This window comes from Crinia signifera, chromosome 8, assembly GCF_055691185.1.
Source record: "Crinia signifera chromosome 8, ASM5569118v1, whole genome shotgun sequence".
Classification (NCBI taxonomy): domain Eukaryota; kingdom Metazoa; phylum Chordata; class Amphibia; order Anura; family Myobatrachidae; genus Crinia; species Crinia signifera.
In genome coordinates this window covers 117391722-117414677 of record NC_139224.1, presented here as the reverse complement: position 1 = coordinate 117414677, position 22956 = coordinate 117391722, and the positions used below count along the sequence as shown (strand labels likewise).

Below are 22956 nucleotides of genomic sequence, written 5' to 3'. Positions count from 1 at the left end.
CACTAAACGGGAGTACAGTACTCATCGGTATCGAATCAGCATTGAATGTGGCTCAAAACCATTCAATGACTGTTTAATATAATCAAAATCAAACACAAAATCTCACCATGTGTACACAGCTTTACACATAAGGTAAGTGCATGAGAAATATTCTGACAAATGGCACTGCATATCTGTGGTGCGGCAGAGCTGCTGATAAAGTACAAGCTTAGCCTGTGACATTACCAAAGAAGTGAGCAAACAAATTGCCCTAAAGATTAAAATCATAATAAACATGTTGTGAAAAACTAGCATTTTTTTCTTTTTCACATGCAAATGATTTTTGCATCTGCACCGCGCTTCATCACATTGGCGGATGACATATCTTGCAGATCTGTTTATTCAATTCATCTGACAAGTCTGTGGGTGTTTGAAATGATTGTCCAATATGTGATGTCCTTTCATATGTGTTTCTAATAATTACATTGTGACAACTAGAACTGTTCAATCACTTTGCTGCGATGTCTCCCACTCCTACATTGTTTCTGATGTGCATGCTTTTAACTTACAATTCAGTATTACAAAGGGAGCTATACATTTGTAACATTTTGTATGTGTCTCTTCAATATATGGAAATGAGAAAATATCACACATTGGTGGCGCATGACAGCATATTGGACAAATGGAGATCGCTCAGTGAGCATTTACATATCTATCGCCCTTTGTTTCTAAGTAAATGACAAATAAAGGAGTTATATGGTATTTATTAACTTTTCTTTATAATTGTTACATAGTAATGAGTATATACTGTATGTTGTCATTCACATCAGTTTGTACCCCACCAGAGCTTACAATCTATAGGTCCGATTCGGACCCGTTCTAACAGGTCCGAACTTGGCCCCCTCCCTGGTGATCGGGGTCTGCGCATGCGTGATTATGTGTATGCATGAACTCCGGGAGCGAACGGCTTCGGCGAGTTGTACACTAGCTGAACTGTTCGCTCGAGGAGGTGAGGGAAGGGGTGGCAGCAGGGGAATGGCCAGCCTTTTATGGGTGTCCACATAAACAATCTGGGCATTCCCCTGAGAACGCAGGCGCTGTGACACCTGCTCGGGGTGAGCAGCTGACATCACACAACGCCAACGCCCATCCCATTTTCAGCAATCTTACTATTATCATTATCAGCCAAACTGTCTTGTTAAATGGTGTATTTGAAAAGTGGTAGGAGTTGGTTAGTTGCTACTACATCTGCGTTATCTCTCTCCAATGCCTAGTACATAGACCCCTGAGTCTGTACATTGTGTGCAACAGAACTTGTATTGAATAAAGTTCTGACTGCTACATTGTTGCACTTCATATATAGATACAGAGAAATATAGGTGGGTCTGCGCTCTCTAATGCCAACACATTGAGTAAAACCAATTGTGGCAAAGGTGCCCACTTAAGGGAGCATGGCCATAGGCAAATAGAGCTTAATCATGGGTATGATTATACTCACAGTAGCACAGGTTTTCTTAAAAGTGATGTGTGCAAATGTGCTTACGTATTGCATGTAAAATGATACATCTGTAGTTGCACACAGATATACAAGTGTCACATATCAAATCAATCAGCACATTGAGTTGCAGCTAAGATGTCAAAAGAATCCTAAAAACGACGCCTGGGGCTAGCAGAGTATGCCATGAGAACGGCTCTTCGGTGCGATAAAAAAATGATATATTCTTGAGTGAGTTACTGTATTCAAATTCTCACAAATAGGTATCTGGACTCATGATAGATTGACTCTAAGTCGATAGTCATAAGGTCGGCAACTATTGGTCGACAGGGTCCAAAGGTAGACAGTGAAAAGGATGACAGGGTCCATAGGTGGGACAGTGGAAAGGTCAACAGGGTCCAAAAGTCGACAGGGTCTAAAGGTTGACAGTCACAAGGTCAACAGGTTTAAAATGTTGGCAGCCATAAGGTCAAAAGGGTCAAAAGGTTGACAGTGAAAAGGACACTCACCAGGTTCATCCCGTCATCATTCTCAGGGGGGGGGGGGATTAGATCAGAGGATCAGAGGAGGGAAAGGTTGAGACAGAAAAAAGAAAGAGGGAGATGGAGAGAGATAGAATGAAGAAGGGAAATGGGAGATAGTGAGAGATAAATGGAAGAGAATGAATGAACAGGGGGGAGAGTGGTGTGGAGGTCCCTCACGCTGTGCTGGCAGCCACTGGAGAGAGCAATGCGGGGTCCCTCAAGCTGTGCTGGCAGCCACTGGGGGGAGAGATGCGGTGGTCACTCAAGATGTGCTGGTGGCCGCTGGGGGAGAGTGGTGCGGAGGGATTTCACGTTGTGCTGCCAGACTCTGGAGAGAGCAGAGGATGGTGCAGTGGACTGCACTGGAGCCGTATGTTTGGGATCCCACCAATCTATCCCCAAAACACACTTCAGAGACCCATTCCTGGCTTTGCAGTGAACCAGGTTCTGCTACCTGGCTGCAAAACACTCTCTCTGATGCTGTACGGCTCCTTAACCCTTTACAGGGCAGTTGTGACCAGGGAAATCACTAACCCTGTTTTACTACTATCTATCTATCTATCTATCTATCTATCTATATATATATATATATATATATATATATATATATATATATATATATATAATGGACTTTACTATTTAAGAGTTTGTGTGACTTTTAACCAATTTCAGTCTTTCACACTTCTACCAAGTTTTCCTATAGCGGATATGAGGCATAAATTGGTGTCCTTGGGCTTTACTGTTCAGTCATTGAATGTGTAGCTTAAAATCAGTTCCATCTCTACAAAGCTATCAATGTCGCTTAAATTGATTTTCTTGTGTGTGTTCTTTTGCCATACCAATACAGAAGAAAGTCGCTGTACGGACTTGTTTGAAAATGTTCACAGTTATTTAGATTATAAGTATCTCCCAAGTATAACTGATGAGTTGATCTCTCAAAAGTGCAGTGAAATATAAAACCCCACTTATACTGCAATAAAATATTTTATAAATGTAAATGAAGGCTGAGATTTATAACTAATGTGAAGAAAGCATTTTCCTATCCTCAACAATAGTGACATTTGGCATATTCAGGAATAAATAATCTTATGTGGCAAGGGTATGCCTTATCAAACATATGCAGATCAGAGCTAATTAATGCAAATTAAGGCTTCCTGTCTATCTAGTGGGAAAAGATATGTCCAAATGTTATGAAATCCAGTTAGTATGCTTATTACCGTAATTGTTTTATATGGGGTGGCTCTTAATTAAAATATGTAAATTGACCTTAATTGCTGTGTGCTAATGGGGTTCATGTTATATCATCAAGGATCTCTTAAACTATATGGCCAGGGGAGTAAAGGTTTTTTTTAGTAATAGAATGTTTATAATCTTTGATTAAATGACCTTTATTCATTATGCTGTTGATTTGGCATTCTGGAATGGTCCTACCTTCAAAGCCCTTTACTTATTACTTTTCCCTTCAACTTTATTCATTCATTTTGTTGTTGTTTATTTATAAAGAACCAGTATATTCAGCTTAGCTGTGCAGTTGCAGATACAATGAAAATACATTAATGACAAGGGTTTTTTTTCCCCAGAGTTTGATTTACAAGATGATTCTGAAAATTGGACAATTTCAAATTGACAAATTATTTAAAAAATGTAAAACCAGGTTCTACTGAGTCTTACAAAAAGTCACCATAAAAGTATTTAAGGCATTAAAATTAATTTAGAATATGTAAATTGTTTTTATTGATTTAAAGGTTGTTTTTTTTTTTAAATGTCTATTTTTCTGTGATTAACCAATTTTTTTTTTAAATACACTGCTCAAAACAAAAAAAAAGGGAACACTAACATAACACATCATTAAATATTCTTATTAAATACTTTGTTCTTTACATAGTTAAATGTGCTGACAATAAAATCACACAAAATGTATCAATGGAAATCAAAATTATTAACCCATGGAGGTCTGGATTTGGAGTCACACTCAAAATTAAAGTGGAAAAACACTACAGGCTGATCCAACTTTGATGTAATGTACTTAAAACAAGTCAAAATGAGGCTCAGAAGTTTGTGTGGCCTCCACATGCCTGTATGACCTCTCTACAATGCCTGGGCATGCTCCTGATGAGATGGCAGATGGTCTCCTGAGGGATCTCCTCCCAGACCTGGACTAAAGCATCGGCCAACCCCAGAGACAGTCTGTGGTTCCAAATGGTGTTGGTGGATGGCCCGAAACATGATGTCCCAGATGTGCTCAATTGGATTCAGGTCTGGGGAACGGGCGGGCCAGTCCATACCATCAATGCCTTCGTCTTGCAGGAACTGCTGACACACTCCAGCCACATGAGGTCTAGCATTGTCTTGCATTAGGAGGAACACAGGGCCAACCACACCAGCATATGGTCTCACAAGGGGTCTGAGGATCTCATCTCGGTACCTAATGGGAGTCAGGCTACCTCTGGCGAGCACTCTGTGCGGCCCCCAAAGAAATGCCACCCCACACCATTACTGACCCATTGACAAACCGGTCATGCTGGAGGATGTTGCAGGCAGCAGAACGTTCTCCTTGGTGTCTCCAGACTTTGTCATATTTCACGTGCTCAGTGTGAACCTGCTTTCATGTGTGAAGAGCACAGGGCACCAGTGGCGAATTTGCCAATCTTGGTGTTCTCTGGCAAAAGCCATAGCAACAATCATATTCTCCTTCTTTTTATTTGACACCTTCTAGAGAAGATAATAGATAGATTTTTGGGAAATATCCCATCTTTAATAGAACTATCATCTTAGTATATTTACCCCTAATATTCCAGGTTTTAACGATAACCATACTACAGGTAACTAAGTAGTTCCACAGTTATATTGCTTTAAGCATCCATACTCAATCACTGATCTCATTAACACCAGGACTGTAAACACACTATAAGATTATATGTCCAATCTTTCTGGTTGTAATGAAAATATGGAAATGTATGGGAGCATTTACTATTTGCTTCCAAAAGCCATGCAATGGGCAAAAGTGGCAGAGCTTGAGTTAGACCTTATGGGGCCCTAGGCAATATTCCAGTATCCCCCCACCCTCCACTTCTCTGAAACAATCCATGCCCCTTACATTATTTATAAGGTGTGGGATATACTAAGCCATGTCCTCAATGTTTGTAAAAATGCACAATAAATAATGATATGGCAAGTTGTGACACCTGTTCTGTGCTGCATCATAGACTTTACCCGCACATGAAACTTATTTTGAACAGTGTGGACAAAATACAGTTACAGTAAGAAAGGATTAGTAAAAGCACCATTGCAGGAATAGAATACACCTAAGACACAAATGCTAGTAATCTAGTGATATATTGCCAATGGCATAACTATAGAGGGTGCAGGTGATGCAACTGTTATGGGGCCAGGCCTGGGGGGTCTGAGGACCCAGCAGGCTGTCACCTGCACCCTTTCGAATGTTTCATCCTATTTTTTTTATTATTATGTAATGCAGACCATGCAGCAGTGTGAGTTCCTGGAGGAGGGGGGGGTCCTGTTAGGGCAGGCTGCATACAGCGCCAAACCAAAGGGCGCTGTAAGTTCCGATGTCCAATGCTGGGCGTTTGAGATACCAGCAGGTGCCCAGTGGCTCCTTCACATGAGGAGCAGTTTTACATTACGCTGAGAAAATGGGCGGGAGGACAAATGAGCACCTCCCCAGTAACTTTCACTGGCAGTGCAGCAGAGGGGGGTGGCTGCAGAAAGCTACACCTGGTGCAAACAGAGCCCACAGGATGGAGGTATTTCACACCACCTTGCAAGTGACAGCGCCCCTCCCCCTGGCTCTCTTGTGTGTTCCTGTGACTCCCCTCCCCCTACAACTGACAGCTTCCACCCCCTCCCCCAGCTCTAGTGTGTGTAGCTGCATTCCCCTGAAAGTGTCAGCCCCCCCACCAGCTTTCTTGCTATGTCTGCCCGTTACCCCTCCCCTGCAAGTGACAGCCTCCCCCTGGCTTTCTAACTGTGTGCGTGCCTGCAACCCCCACCCCCTGCAAGTCACAGCCCCCCTCCCCCAGCTTTCTTGTCTTTGAACCCCCCTCTGCAAGTGACATCTTACCCCCCACCCCATTACTTTCTTTTGTGTTCCTGCAACCCCCTCCCCTTCGCCCCTGCAAGTCACAACGTTCCCTCCCCACCAGCTTTCATGTGTGCATCTTTCCAACCCCCTGACCCAGTTCCCTGCAAGTGACAGCCCTCCCGGCACTTATGTGTGTGCCTCCAACCATTCCCCCCATCTCTAACAGTATGGGCAGCTCCTATCAAAAATTTGCTATGGGGCCCACAAACTTATAGTTACGGCCCTTTGCAAAAATCACAATACTGTATGTTCGTGCCAAAATGTTATGGATTGAATTAGTTTATGGTTTCATATATTCAGTCCATGGGGAAGTAATTCCTAAATCATGAGAAGAGGAAGGTGCCACATAACAGGATCCAGAAATGAAGGCATGGACATCAAAAGATAAACATTATTTAAGGCATGATTGCTTTAACCACATTATAGAATTAGCATAGGTTCCCATATAACCATCTTATTCTGACTGAGGGTCAAAAATTGGCCATAAAGTCTGGCTGAATAGCATTTCATAGTGATCACAGGCAGCTCAACAAATCCAGGTCATATAATTACAGAGCCACTTTATTGATATCTCAGTCTTCCCATTCTTTCTACAATCCTACTCCCTATTTCCTCTACTCCACAAACCCCATTATCACTATTACTTGTTCATACAATGCTGACAACCGCTTAATTGGGCCTGGGTACTGTGGGTGTTGACAAATTTGGTAGGTGAGGATATACTCTTGGAAAAAAGAAAAATACTATATAGCACTGCAAAGAGGGGCATTTTTATCCCTCGGTGGCTGACCCTGTCCCCTGCTGGGCCCTTCTAACAAGCCGGGCCCCTTCAACATGCCTGAAACCCTTAATTTACAAACATATTGTGACCAGGATCACAAACACGAGGATTTATATGAAGACTTTTGCTGTTTATTTTGAACAGCAGGTCACAGAATAGCAGGATAAATCCATATGCAATTGGTATTACAGGCAGTAGCAAAAAGGCACACTCAGCAAAGCAGACTCTTGAATGGCTCCAATGGTCCCTATCATAAAACCAGCCTATCACTTGGGTTGCTATTCCCCCCATCAAGAGCAAGGTGACTCTGCCCTGGAAACCCATATAACAGGAAATCCAAGGTGCTGCTGATTACACACCTGGGTTTATCGTACTGCTACCAAAACTGGGTCTTGATCCTCCACATTACATTCATGTTGGGGAAAGCTGATTCTGCTACACTCCTTCCTCCTTAGCTTCAACCACCCTGGTGAAGCTACACAATTTTCAGGTGAGCTCTCAGCCTCTCCCACCCCTACTTGTCTCATCCGCATGGGTACACAGCCCTCCACCACTTTCCAGAGGTCACCAACCTCGCCTTCTTCCTCCTCCCCTAGCTACACCATAGCTTGGAGGATAAGGACCTACAAATCTCATGGAAAGTCGATCGGCATTGAGGTGTTGTTTTCCTGGAGGATGCCTCACCTCAAACCTAAATGGCTGTAATGCCAAATACCAACGGCTCACGCATGCATTTACCTCTTTGTTTGTATGCAACCACTGTAAAGGTGCCCATACACGGTGCAATGATGGGCTGGATCGCATTGCATCACAACGCATGGGTTTTACATGCGATTTGTGTGCGATGAGATGCAATGCAATCAGAAGGCAGTACAAAAAGTATGTGTAGCACATACTTTTTGTACTGTGCGATGAGATGCTCACGGGAGCGCGCATCGCATTGCACGGTGCAAACGCACCGTGTATGGGCACCTTAAGGGTTTGCAATCTCCTCCCTATAAATAATACCTTAATGACTCAACTTAATGGACAAGCATTCCTGCTCAACATTTGAGTACTTGTGCTCTCTGTGCAATAATTTACGGCTAAGGTAGAGGTTCGGCTTCTCCCCTCCATCTACCTCTTGAGAGAAGACTGCTCCTAATCCTGTCCCAGAGGCATCTGTCTGTAACACAAATTGTTTTCTAAAGTCAGGAGCTTGTAAGACAGGCTCAGTACACAAAGCTCATCTTAAATCCTGCCAAGCAGTTTCCACTGGTCTAGAACACGGTGGTTAGACCCTGTTGCTCCCACAAAATTAGAGTAAACGCAAATAAAGTGTTGGGGCAAGATATGATCAGTGAAAAGATGGAAAAGGGGGAGAAAAAGGTAAGAGTAAGGAAATACGGAAAATAAAAGGAAAGGCTGAACAGGATAAAAAAAGGAGAGGATAGTGAAGAAAAAGTATGAAAGAATTGGAAAAAAAAAAGATATAAGAAAAAAAGTAAAGAGAAGTACCCATGCTATGCAATTCAGACATCAAAGACGTGTGTGTGTGGTTGTTTATATATCTAGAGATAGGTAATGTTTAGGCAAAATAAAAAATAAATCTTACTATATTACCTAAAAAACATTTTGACAAAACATACAGTACAGTAGACAAAGTGGCTCTATTTCATTTTCAACTGTACTCCTACTGTAAAATGTAAAGGATGTTTTTTTGTCATATCCCTGGTACATCATGTAACCTAACTACCGGTGAAAGTTATTAAGCATTACAATTGGAAATATGTTTATAAAAAAAATTACCACCGAGTTCCATGACCTGTATAAAAAGTGACTTCTAATGTCTTTATATTTTACAGTATGGGGGTACATTTATCCCATTACCACATGTTCTCTTTTATGCTTTCTGTACTTACATACTGTAGTTAAACTACACTAGGCTTCATTAGGAGCCAAACATCCTTTGATTTGAATTCCCTAGAGACTACCATCGTCTGGTCATGCAGTGTGAATTACAGCAATATCATTTGATGTAGGAAGCTAACAAATGCACTTCCACAGAGCAAGGGTTACAATCATTATGTCCACATAGTGATCATATGTCACTTGACTAACTAGACAGCATACAGTGTCTATTTTCTCTTGTGCTGGAGTATTTTTCTGCATTAATATCCTGCAGAATATAGATTTAAATCCTAGTAATTGATTTGGCACATTCACTCACCCAAAAATGTGTTAATCTCCGCAGGATATAGTGACAAATGTTTCACCAAGAATCATCAGTGGAACAACATCAAGCCACCTTTACGGTCCTGGTCAAGGGTCTTTCTTAAATATTGAACTTATTAGTGAGAAGACCGCTGCTTATTGGTGCAAATCGGTTACTGAACTGAAGGCAGACTTCCCTAAGCACGTAAGTTACAAGTCTTTTTAAATGTCTTTTGCCACCTAATTCATAAAGGTTTTATTTATTTGAAGTTATTTGGTGGACTTTAATACTGTACATGTTAATCCAGAAGGTTTTCTTTAAAAATATTAAATTAACAAGTAAATGGATGTGGTATTATGTCCACTAGGGGTGCTGTGTTTATTGTTTCTTATACTCCAAACATTTACTTTTAATAAAGACTACAACCAGGGCCGGATTAAGGACTGTGGGGGCCCTGAACAACAAAAATTGTTCCAATCTGCCGCAGGGACCCTACCGCTGGCTGGCCAGCCACCGCAGGGAGCCCCTGCCCACCCCTGTCACCCAGTGGTGGATCCGAAACTGACTACAACTAAAGAAGGGAAACTGGAAGGTTACCTATGTGTGACTTATTGGACAGAAGCATATACTCTAGCAGTTACTGCTGTATCATAAACTAAACAACCTACTGTAGATCTCCCAACCCAGCAGATTTTGGCTAGACTGTTCTGTTTTCAGAGCTCTGTCCTACTGTCACATTCAGGACAGCATTTTCGCGATAGGGCTTGAAGGAATTGGGAAGTACAACTCATTAGAGGTGAATGGGATCTACTGGTGCATGAGGCATGGAAAGGATGATAAGAGAGGAATTAGTGGGGTGAATCATTGTCTTGGAAAAAGATAAAGTGGAGAAGTTGCTTAAATCAACCAAATCTAACTGTAAGTGTTCTAGCACAGCCTGCTTATAGCAACCAATTTTAATGGTAAATGTTCTAGCACAGCCTGCACAGTACAATGATAGAAGATGTTTGGTATACTGATCCAAGATTTGATAATTCATCACCTTGCTTTGGCTGGATTAATTTATTGGTTAGTTACATCCAAATAAATTTTGTGTCTTTCCGATTTACTTATTTTTTTTTAACAAGGAAACCCTATTCCTAATACTATAGGGGGAAGTTGTTTATTTTGGTTACCCTTTAGATTTTAATTTGTAAAAGTGAACCAAATAAGGCCATACTCCTAATCTGACCAAATCACATCATACACACTCATACCATGACCATACCTCTTTCTAGCAAGACCACACTCCTTTCTTTCTGGAAAGCTGTTTCATTAATGCTCTTGGATACCATTCAAAGCTGCCTTCTGGATATAATTTAAGTAATATACGTTTAATACCAAGACACTACAATGTTTAGAACCATTTAATTTATTTCATGAACAATTGCTTAAAATGTGGACATTTACATAATATTGTGATTCCAGAAGCTTTAAGAGAGAATAGGACCCAGCTTCCCTGGCAGTGCAGTAGACTTTGGCATTTTGCCAGAGTCTACTGCACATGTGCATGTCTCCAGGAACATGGAGTTTGTACCTTGTTCCAGGGATACCGCTATTAGATATGCGCAAATCTATGGAAAATGGCTGCAGCGGCCATTTTCCCAGTGATTTTTAGACTGCACAGCCAGCACTGGACTGACAGAGTGGTTAGTATGACTAAATGGGTACAGAGTGTGCAGTGTTTAGGGGCCCCTTGGACACCACACCTGTAATGTACTCGTTACAGATAAAGTACACCAGTGGTTGTGAAACTGGGACAAAACAGACATAAGGGGTCTAAAATGTTAGGGAAAACTTCAATAGTAACCTGTGTTCCCAATGTATTTGCATTTTTGGCCCTTTTTGTTTTTACTGCGTTTCACTGTAGAGATTGGGAACTGTGATAGTTTGGGTGAGATGGAATGGTGCTGTGTCAAGGATAGAATATGATTTTGTGGCCAACCCTACCCAACTGTGTTCAGCTAGGTACACATTAGACAATATGTTGCTTGATGCTGCATATCATTGCAAAATATCGGGTACTTTGTTCCATGTGTAACCATGATATACGTGCTCTGGCTGGCAGCATCATCACCACTGGCTAAGCAGCAGGGCCGAGGGGGGATGATGTCAGTGACGACACGCTGAAGAAAACAGCATGTAATGTGACTCCCCCCTGTCAGACCCAGCATCAGCAGTGATGTCAGGCTGGGTACACATAATCTAGTGTGTCCCCAGCTTTACCCTATACATATGTTCTAAAATAGATTTATCTAGCTTCCCCCTTATGACATAGTTTGTTTATACTGTAATTGACCAATTATAATTCTTGGGAACTGCACGTGAGCAACACAATAACAAAAAAATCAGAAAACAATAATCTCTTTCCAGGAGATTATTGTTTTCTGATTTTTTGTTATTTGTAAAACTAAAACAGTACTATAAATAGCACAGTTAAAATGAAGTGTATGGTGCATTGATTGCAAATGTAGCATCAGTGCCACAATTAAACCATTATATGGGTGGTTAAACACTATTTTTAATGCACTGTGCTCTATGCAATAATGATTTATATCCTTTACTAAGTGCTAAAATAGCTGTGGCTGATTTAAACTGCAAATCCTATGTTAGAACATGAGATCAGACTTGTCTGGCAGAGAATGCTGTTATTCTACAAAAATTTCAAAACCTTAAGGGACATACTACATGAAAGGCTTGTTTCTTATGTTTCTGCTAAATGCCATATTTATCCCTACCCTAAATCTCCTGTTCGCTGGGGGGGTCACCCATGTCAGCAACACAATTTATCTTGCAACCTTAAGTAATACATCAATATAAGCTTAACATATTTTAAAAAAGACATGAAGACATAATTTTGGCAGAAATTAGTCAAGCATTTACTATGTAACAAATAAAAACTGTGTGGTGGCTAAAAAAGGGCACAAGGAACTAAACTAAATCTTACGGTTTAAGAGGAAACAGTTGAAGGTAACAATATATAGACACAAATGAGATAATCATTTCATCATCCTAAATCAATGCCACGAAAGAGGAGTAACCACTGTTCCGGTAAGAGTGGTGCATTTTTAAGTATTGGCAACATATAGTGGCGGATCTAGAGGTGGGGTTGTAGCACAGTCCAAATTCAGGGAGGTGAGCTACACCAACTGCTACTCTAAATGCTGCCAGTGGCAGAATTTGGGGCTTCCCTTATTTGAATTTTGGATAGTACTGCAGTCCCACCTCTGAAGCCTCTACTGGTCACAAAGGTGAGTGCACCCAAAATAATCTAACCTGCTATTCTGCTGTTCTTCCCTCCCAAAACTAACACAACTATGAACAACCGAGAACCAAGCCATGAGGAGGGAGGGTGGGAAAGCTTCAACAACTAGAGAGGCATTGTTTATTGAAACACAGCACTAAATAATATCACCTACAGCAGGTATGTCCAAACTGTGGCCCTCCAGCTGTTGTGAAACTACACATCCCAGCATGCCTTACCATAGTTTTAGCATTCCCCAATAGCAAAACTGTGGCAAGGCATGATGGGACTTGTAGTTTCACAACAGCTGGAGGACCATAGTTTGGACTTGCCTGACCTACAGTAACATACACAAAACCTAAACCTACCACAGGCTGGCATAACCTTATGACAAGCAAAAGACCCACCAGCCTAGTGGTTTATACAACATTGTAACATTGTAAGGACCCATCAGGGTGGTTGTACAATAAAAAAAACGTATACCATCGCATGCATCATATGCGGCTATATGGCATGCAATGCGATCGCATAAGATGCCATAAGATGAAAATATTGGGCGCCGTGCTAGGAAACAAGTACCAATTTCCCCCCTATATTTCCTATATAAGGTAAACAATACAGTTCATTATAATGAATAAAAGCATTTGTTTGGCAATTTTCACACCTATTTTGACATTCACTGAAAGGGTTAAATAAAGAGTACTTAGGGAAGTGCTGCAGAACAGCGCTCCTTGCCTTGTGCACATATCGCACCACCCTAGTTACTCTGGTTTCTCCAATAATATTATTTGAACATATAACAGTTTACACTTAAACATAAATTTACCCTATTCAGGCATGTGCAAACTGCGCTGATTATGGTCTGGTCAACCTTGCATAACTACTGTATCTTAAATTTAGCAAAATCATTTTAGCACTTCTAAATCACTTTTATAATATAATTAGCCCACCTAATATACTGTATAATTCTAAACAGTTTCTACAATTTCAGTCGAACTTATTCAGAAAACACGTTAACACAATGTCCCTGAAATGTATTGTGGTACTTAAAGTAATTAATAGACTGAACATTCCTTGCACAGCTCTGCAGTATAAAAAAAGAAAACATAGGCTAAAAGGTTAATGTTTGATTAAATTATTCATACAAGAAACAGCGAGAGGGGGAGTTTAAAATGAAAAAGAATACAGGTCAGTAGTGTCAAGCCATTCTGAATTACTAGTCTTTATCACTATGCAGAATCTTCTCATTAAACATTGCACCTTCAGTCTATAAATCTATTCTTCCAGTGCTACCTTAATATGGCCATATCCATCTGGATTGACAGATTCTACAGATGTGAATTTCCCAAGAGGCAATGGTGTTACTGATGTCAGTAGATGACATTATTTACTTCAATGTTCTATTATTAAATTGATAACAAGATAATTCCTGTGGTTCTCGCAGACATGACAGGATTTGCAATTGTTTACTCTTATTACAGAGGCTTCGTTGTTTTCTGTGGTTTTTATTTATAATAAGGAACACCTTTTATGTCAATTTTGTTCTAAAATGGATACTGGTACGGAATTTAGGTAAAGGGGCTAAGAAAGGGGCTAAGAAATGCAAAGTTTAAAATTGCAGAGTGTGCTAAACAAAATACAGTATGATAATAGGGGAGTAAAAGCTATTTAGTTTTGTTAAACGCATGCCTTGTTTTTGCATAATGGTAACATGGGGCGTCATGAAGCCAGAGTCCATTGGGCATGAGGGATGACAGCCCTTAAAGAGGCAATCATTTACAAGGCAAAAACCTTGTCTTGTAAGTGATTTTCCCTTTAAAAAGTAACCAAGTTGACTGTGCCCTCAAAAGGCAAATACAGGTTGAGTATCCCCTATCCGAAATGCTCGGGACCACGAGCATTCCGGATAGGGGAATTTTCCAGTTTTTGGAATAAATTTTTGTAGCCATACTTACCTGTCCCCTGATGGTGTCCGGTGGTCCCTCGGCGTCCGCGCAGTCCCCGGGCGTCCACAGCAGGCCTCCGGCATCTTCTCCTGGTCTCCAGCGGTCCCAGGAATGCATTGCGCGAGTGTGCGCGCGCACCGGTGACGTCACCGGCGCGCGCGCACACTCGCGCAATGCATTCCTGGGACCGCTGGAGACCCTGGAGAAGATGCCGGAGGCCTGCTGTGGATGCCCTGGGACTTGGTAAGTATGAAAAGAGGGTTAGGGGGGTTAAAAAAAAAATGATTTTTGGAATAATTCGGATAGGGGATGCACGGATAGGGGATACTCACCCTGTATGAGTTCGAAACAGAATGGGCCATTTAGAGTTAAAAATTCATAAACTTTTTAGAAAGAAGAACATGTACCAGTTATGATTTTTATTCTGTCGGGAACTTTCCAATATTATACTGTACACCCATCAAATCTACAGAGCTGAATTAATTGAAACCATTGTCGCTCCCATGTCTGTTCAAAAGCTATTTTCCATAAAATGCAGAGCTCACAAATTATGGTAGAGATGTATGAAGCCTTCTAAAGCGTGAAGGCGATGACTACAGTAACCAATCAGGTTCCTCCTATCATTTTATAGAATGTACTTGATAAATGATGACTACAGTAGAAGCTGATTCATTACTATGGGATAACTTTTCACTTCTACATTTCTCCACTCTTTGGAAGGCTTCAAACCCTGACAGGAACTGGTGCAGAGCAAATCTGTGGACACCGTGGCTTTGACTATATAGTCAAAAGTGCAAACCGCAGCACCTGATCCCAATTTGATCCTGATGCACGGACCCACCATATTGTAATCATATGTAGAATTAGACTGTACAGCACAGTCTATTTCTATCTCAAAACGAAGGCCAAGCTGCTCAATGCAGCATGACCCCCCCCCCTGCCACACTGTCCATCCCTCCATGCCAGCTGATGCCAGCACCCTGCTGGGTTCACAAATTTGCAGGATGGGCGGTAATCGATATGCGTTCAGCTTACAGTACACACGTGCGAGGCCTTCCTGGGATAAAATTAGGGCCGGCGCTACCCACTCAGCAGCTCCTGCAAAGCAGGGAGGCGCCATGCTGAAAAGGCGCTGTCTCCCTCCCTGCTCAGCTAAAGCTGCCTCAGCCCTCACTGTCACTGCCTCATGCACGCCGCCCGCAGCACCTGTCTGACAGCAGGCAGCAGTATGGAGAGGCTGAGCAGCTCCCTGCACCGCGCGCACACTGTCCTCCTGCGACCTGCCCCCTCTTCCTCACGGACACTTGAGGCATGTAGCACTGTCTGTGAATGCCTGGTTGACATGTCATGTCCGGATCCGCCCCCTACCCATTGCTCCCTGCGCCTGTCAGCTGTCAATCAAATGACGAACAGGCAGCAGCGCCGCCTCCCCTTCCTTCCCTCTTCTCAGTGTGCTGTGCCAGTGCCACTGCCAGTCCTCAACACTCTGCCCCCTCTATCTCCTCCTCTCTTCTTCCATCTCCTCCTTCTCTCCCCTCCTTTCCCCTCAGTCAAGAGAGGGGTGTAATTGCGTCCTCAGCGTCCTGCCTAGGCAGATAGAAGAGGAGGGACTGCACAAGAGTTAAACAGCAAAAGAACAGTGAGTCTTTTATTATACATGTTTAGAACAATTGTTTATAACAATTATTTTAATATTTGTAGATTTATTTACATTCATTTAGACACTTATTAAATAATGGGCAGGTGCCTAAAGGTGGCCATACACGCTGCAATAACAATGCGGGCATCGCACAGTACAAAAAGTATGGGCTGTACATACTTTGTGTACTGCTTTCGGATCGCATCGCACACACATTGCATGCATGCCGTGAGATTCGATCTAGCCCATTACGCATGTGATTCTCGCAGCGTGTATGGGCACCTTTAGTGCCTGCAACATTTTGCGGACACAGCACTGAGATGGTGTATGCATACATGTACATGCACCCGAGATCCTCCATAGGATCGCATGTTGCATACACTCCCACAATCGGGCTGCAGCTTGTTGCAATGGCAATGTGAAAGGGCGCAAAATGTATGGTTTGCAGGAGGGCGCCGGACACCCTAGCACCGGCCCTGGATAAAATCCTGCATGTTTTTTAATCGCTGGCTGAATGCAGGTTGATTATCAAAAACCCAGCATTTGGGGTTTGTAATTGGATGTTTTCTGGGAGTGTCAGGGAAAATGCAGGCATGCTTACGTGTTTAAAGGGAAGTCAAGTAAAGTAAGCTCCGATCAACCTGTTTCTATCGCAGCCACTGAGTAATAAATAATTTAATGTAGTAAAAATAATTGCCACTTGATACTTAATAAAAAACATTAAATAAATGATTAAAAACAGAATGAAAAGGATATGCCTCACTCACAGGATGGATGAAGGAGCCAAGGATATCGTAGGCTCAAATGGTTGATAATTTTGAGGTAAGTGCACCAGTTTTGCTGCTGTTGGTTGATGAAAAGGGATCAGGGAAAGGTGGAGGGTCACAGGTCCTCTCGATTACTCAGTTTGGTGCCGCTGGAGGATGCTGTGAGGATGTAATTGCCCTTAGAGGGTTTTGGTGAGGATCGAAATCACAGGTCCTGTCTAGTAGTACGGTATCCCAGTTGGTGCCACTGGAGGAAGTGTGGATGAAATGGCCCTCAGATGTTGTTATCCCTCTTGAATTTGACAATGAGTCTGAGGAGTGGGCCAGTTGGTATAGATGGAAGTTGTCCACTTGGGGTAAGTTTAATAGAATATCACCAGAGGGTGTCAATTGCTGAAGGTTCGTGAGGGGGCCACAAGGATCCTGCTGGAAGTTGCCCACATTGAAAGAGCAGGTGAAAACGGAACAAGGCAGCTGTGAATAAGTTCAGACCCAATCCTGGAGACTTTGAGTAAGTAACCTCAGAAGCCTTACAGCCAGTAGCAAAATGCGTCAAAGTCCTCACAAACTTTCCACCCTGCACTCAAACTCTCTTCACATTGAGTCCTCCACTACCCACTCCCTACCATTATGTGCCACAGCTTTAAGATGCATAGGTGAGAGTGGCCCAGTCTGCCTAGTATTACCTTGTAAATTCCCCCCACACGCACACTCACGCTGTAGAGTCCATCCAATTTACCCGCCCCACTGGGATGAATTGACAGTGTAATGTAATGTGATGTGATGTACACATGCTTTGGAGCCCCATACTAGCTAAGGTTTATGACATTGGAAATTTGAAAATGGGGGAGGGGCCTGGGACTTTCTGTATAGCCTGGGGTAACTTGTACTTTACCCCATTGGATGGACCTATTCAGCTTGATGAATGTGCCACAAAATGGCATTTGGTGCTCTGCTTTACTATGCAGAAGGAATGGAGAGAGCTTATAAAGAAAAGCTTTTTCTCTGAGCCTGTATAATGTGATACTGTAGGTACTGCACAGCAGTTGGATGGCATAATGTGTGTTTTTTCACCTTGTCTATTAAAACATTACTGTGCAATGTACTGTAATAAAGATTTAAACAGGGCAATGTTTCTCTAATTAATAAACTTGTTAATGAAATTAACAGCTGTTGAAGGCATCAGACACTCCAGACTTTACTTTTTGGTGAGGTCCCAGAGGACCTTCGTGCTTCATGAATATAATTTGACAAAACCTAACTCAGCCACTTCTAATTTACAGCCGCTCACCTCTGACTTGCTTCTGCTTTTGCCTAATAAAAAATTTAGTATATATCCTGAATAGAAATTGTTGCCTTGATTTCAAATGTGCCTGACAATAGCATTGTATTCTAGTCACGTCACTCAGGTCTATTTACAGACTGCTTAGCATCAACATGCTACGCCTAAGCAAGACATGAATCTCACCCTGCACTTTGTTCTGGATTCTACATTGTGATTTAAATTCTGCTTCTTTTATTTTTTATTTATTTTTTAATTAGCGCATTGGTGCCATTAGCAGCTATTTAATAACTTATGAATAGATGAGGGAGAATGCACAAAGTTAATGATCTCTTCATAGAAATTTGTGTCTAACAGAAGAACCATGCCACCAATGAGATACAGTTTTCTCTTTGTTGTCATTGTTATTCCTTATATATAGTACATATTCTGCAAAATGGTTCCGACAGAGCATATCCCAGCACATAACAGGAGCTTCCAATCACAGATACACACAGGAGCCAATAATGATGTATCTCCAACAGGGCAAATAGATCAGCAGAGGACGCGGTGAACCTAGGTCTGCACCACATCTTGCAACATGTGTACTCACCGTGGGGGGGGGGGGAGGGGGCAGTATACTGTTCATGGACCTCAGCTTGGCATACAACACTATCCTACCAGGCCTGCTGAAATTGAAAATGTCAAAACGAGACATCTCAGAAGGTCTATGCTCCTGGGTGCTGAACTTCCTAATGGAGCGGGAGCAGAGTGTCAGGATGGGGAAATTCACCTCTAGTGTACGGTCCACCAGCACGAGAGCCCCCCAAGGATGTGTCCTCCCCCCTTTCCTTTTCTCTCTTTATACTGACTGCACCTCCGAGGACACGTCGGTTAAACGCCTTAAATTCGCGGATGACACAATGTTTAATGGTCTGATCACAGAGGACGTTAAGACTGCTTCAGTAAAGAGGTGGAAAGGGTAGTCACCTGGTGCAGTGCTAACAACCTACAAGACGTTTGAGATAATCATAGACTTCAGGAAGAATCCACCTATACTCCCTCCACTAACAGTAGAGGGTAGTGCAGTAGCGGTAGTGGAATCCTTCAGATTCCTAGGCTCCAAAATTTCCAAGGACCTGAAGTGGAGGGCCAACGTTGATAGCATTATGCGAAAAGCCCAGCAAAGACTGTTCTTCCTACTCCAACTAAGGAAGTTCAAACTGGCGAGGGAACTCCTGGTGCTCTTCTACTCTGCAATTATCCAATCCAGCTGAAAACCGGTGTGTGTGAAAGGTGCTGACAGCCGGCAAAAAAATGATAGCTTTTGTCCTTTTTTTTGCCGGACGGTCAAAACCAGTACGTGTGAAAGGGCCCTTACTGATTTTGGTATGACTTCCCCACACAGGAACATTTAATTACTGTGTGGAGTGATACTTTCTGGGTCAGCTTTAAGCCGAAAGTCCTTACATTGGAGAACTACAGCAGCACTATGTACTTTTACATGTCTTTTACAAGAGTATGTGTGCAGAATGAATTTAAATTATAAATACAACTTTCATTTTGTTCTATTTGTCAAGTAAGAACAAGATTATTTTCATTTTATCTGGTTTTTTTTTGCTCTTATATGTAAAAGTCTAGCTTTGATGGCCTATTGATTGTTTAACACTATACTCCAAAGGAAAGATCAAAAACAGATTGGATTGCTTAAGGCCTTCTTATTAAATGGTTTTAAAAGACTGTGATTCTCTTGATGCAGTACAGTATATCAACGTGTTCTTTTAAGGCAACACAGAGCCGCATTATTAAATAGTAACAAAAAAACCCCTAAGAGAACATTGTAGATTAATGGTGATTGGGGAGAATTTGGCTGCTTATTAGTGTCTGAACAATATGTAAGTGGTAGTTAAGTCGAGGTTGTACTGTCAAGTCCACAAAAAATATTTAAAACTTTAGTGTTTCTATATATGGCAAAAAAATCTCAATGTAGTTCATTTCAAAGTGCCCACGTATTCACAGTTTATGGATATACCTGAAAGTACTGAATATATGGATATACCTTAAATAAATATATTTCTAATATTCCGTGAGACTGGAACCGTGAGAAATTTAAAATCAACTTCCAACCTACAGTGATTGCACTTTTAGCACCACAACCTTTGCTAATGTTGCTCATTCATTCTTAAATCTAAAATATATAGTTTATTTGGTCTTTGGAAGACATGCAGAGTTGGATTTGGAGATTGTGCTACCATTCTAATAGCTCCTATTGCATTGTATATGACAGTGGTTTCCTGACTAACTCCTTAAGAAGCAACAACAGTTCAAGTTTTTCTTTCACATTTAATTAAAAAACATGAAATGTTATTGATCCTTAATGACTAATTTTGGGAACCACTTGGATACAGGACAGACCTAGCCGGAATGGAGGAGGACACCGGGAAAGGGGGGATGTATTGATTCAGGATTGCTTTGGGAAGTGGTATCTGGGGCAGGGCAGAGCAATAGAGTCTGGGGGTGGAGTAGGGGAAGGAAACTGAAGTGACACAGCATAGGCCCGGTAAGGTTACTGGTTATTCATAAGTGAGGGAACATTTCATCTGTTTTTATGTTTGTGTCATTTTTGGATGTCTTCAGTTTTATATTACATCGGCCATAGAAATATCTGCCATCATGACAGGTCACTGAGGATAAACAAACAGAAATAGACAAATAAAAAAAAATAACCTGCCAAATGTGTTCTGCCTGAGTAATAGCTACAACAGTGCTCCCGAGGGAAACATTCCTGGTGGTTTTCATCAGCATTCATTGAATTATGATTGGTTGTTGGTGTTCATTAAAGGTGACGCACTGACCATCATTGCCGATGCTGCTGGCTGTTTGGAAGGACTGGACTATGCTTCTGCAGATTTATCTCCATAGATTTATCTTCAGGAGGAGCACCAGGATCAGGATGCATGCATTGCAACCCATAACTTTGTAGAGCACCAATGAGCAGATTCCTCTGACAAGGCCAAATACTGTATAAGATTGTTGTACATGTCCATACCAGCCTTTTATTGCTGGGAAAGCCTCTAGTTAAGGAGACAAGCTGTACAAGTGCCGTCACCTAAGAAAAAGAACTAAGCAAATAGCTTAGTGGGCACCCAACTAACATATAAGTACCTGAAAAAGATGTTTAATGAGCTCCTGAGTACACTAGTACCCCTCACACCACCGATAATTTTGCTACTGTATCACATCTATAACTAAATTTTTTTGGATGGTTGTTTCGTAGCAAATGGTTCCTAGTACTGAGTAAAATCTAAATCATCCATAATAGATTTGTGTGAATTACTTTAAAGTTTAAAGGAATATAGACCACCAACAAAGATGTCTGTAAAAATTGCTCCCAGACCAGCAATGACTTATTCCCTGGTCCATGCAAATACCATTTTGCATAATGTCAGATTAATGGCCCAGTGCAGAGAAGCAGGGTGTGCCTCATTGTCTGAGGGACCTTCCCCTTACTTTAGAGAGGCAGGGCTGACCTTGCACACTGATGATCACAGTCACATGCTGCCTTTAATTAGCAGATAGCTGTACATTTATTTCTGATTCACTGAGGTTTGTGAATTAAAGGCAGCTCACAACCGGTGTAACTGGCATTGTCAGAGTCTAACTAACCGGGTGGAGGCCACTGTCACAAACGCAGCAGAGGCCACTATGTTCATGTCTCCGGGGCAGTACGGATGGTGTAATGGTTAACATTACTGCCTCACAGCACTGAGGTCATGGGTTCGATTCCCACCATGGCTCTAACTGTGCAGAGTTTGTATCTTCTCCCCGTACTTGCGTGGGTTTACTCTGGGTACTCCGGGTTTCCTCCCACAATCCAAAAATATACTGGTAGGTTAATTTGCTCCCAAAAAAATCACCCTAGAATGCCTGTGTGTGCATGTACATGTGGTAGGGAATATAGATTGTAAGCTCCACTGGGGCAGGGACTGATGTGAATGATCAAATATTCTCTGTAAAGCGCTGTGGAATATGTGTGCGCTATATAAAAAACTGTTAATAAATAAAATAAATAAATGTCTCCACCAAGGTACATGCCAATTGTTCACTGCACCATGCAGGACATTATGCTTATACCCCCTGTTATCCACTGTCTCTGCCTGTCATACTCTTCCTTTCACATATTGCCTCCTCTTGTGAACCACTTCCTCCCCCTATCACCCTCTGTCTCCTACTGCCTTCTGATGTCACCCTCTGCCTCTTATTGTCTTCTATTGTCACCCTCTACTTCTGTGTCATACTGTGTCTCCCCCCTGCTTTACTCTGCCACACACTGCTGTGCGGCATATTGTGAATTTGGGTTGGGGTAGAGGAGGGGGACCCAAAATATATTTTTGCACCATGGCCCGCCACTTAACAAGTTCCACCACTGCCTTTGGAGGTTTTGCAATAAAAGTACTGCTGTATTGCAAAAAACCTTCACATACGACATACAGGCCTGAGCATAGGATGATGTATTTAAGTCTCTAGCACACAATCTTCCCACAGAAGGGATATCGCTACATACAGTACAGTAGGAGAAAACCTTCTATTCTCACTGTGTGCTACTCCTGATCCAGCACTGTGCTTGGTTCCTGGTGTGATTAATGATTACAGCTGAGCTCATTAGTAATCACACCTGAGTGCAGTGCTATACAAATAGTCTTGCTGTGGTTAGGGCAGAGTGTGAACAAGATTGACAAGAAAAGCTTTAGAGCTGGGTTTTTCTCATGCGGCTAACCTGCAAAATAATATTTCAAGCTTCAATGCACTCTAGCATCAAAATGTGAATTTGCTTAATTGTGTCAAACAAAATGCGTACAGTATATATACAACCTATGATCAACCTTAAAAGGGATGTATCCATTTCACCCCTTGGCCAATAAGTGTTTCTAGCAGTCCATCATTGGTTTAATTTTTCAGGTTCTTTTTCCAAGGTCTTTATATTA

The 22956-nt window shown here is 41.9% G+C and overlaps 1 protein-coding gene across 1 annotated transcript in view; it reads left to right on the top strand.

Moving 5' to 3' along the window:
- The window catches only part of DPYD (dihydropyrimidine dehydrogenase), a 1077189-nt gene that overhangs the window by 665963 nt on the left and 388270 nt on the right, over nucleotides 1-22956 (top strand). The window contains exon 14 of the mRNA XM_083157059.1: nucleotides 9115-9279. Coding sequence (XP_083013185.1) covers nucleotides 9115-9279 — 165 coding nt within the window. The remainder of the gene's footprint in view (nucleotides 1-9114; nucleotides 9280-22956) is intronic.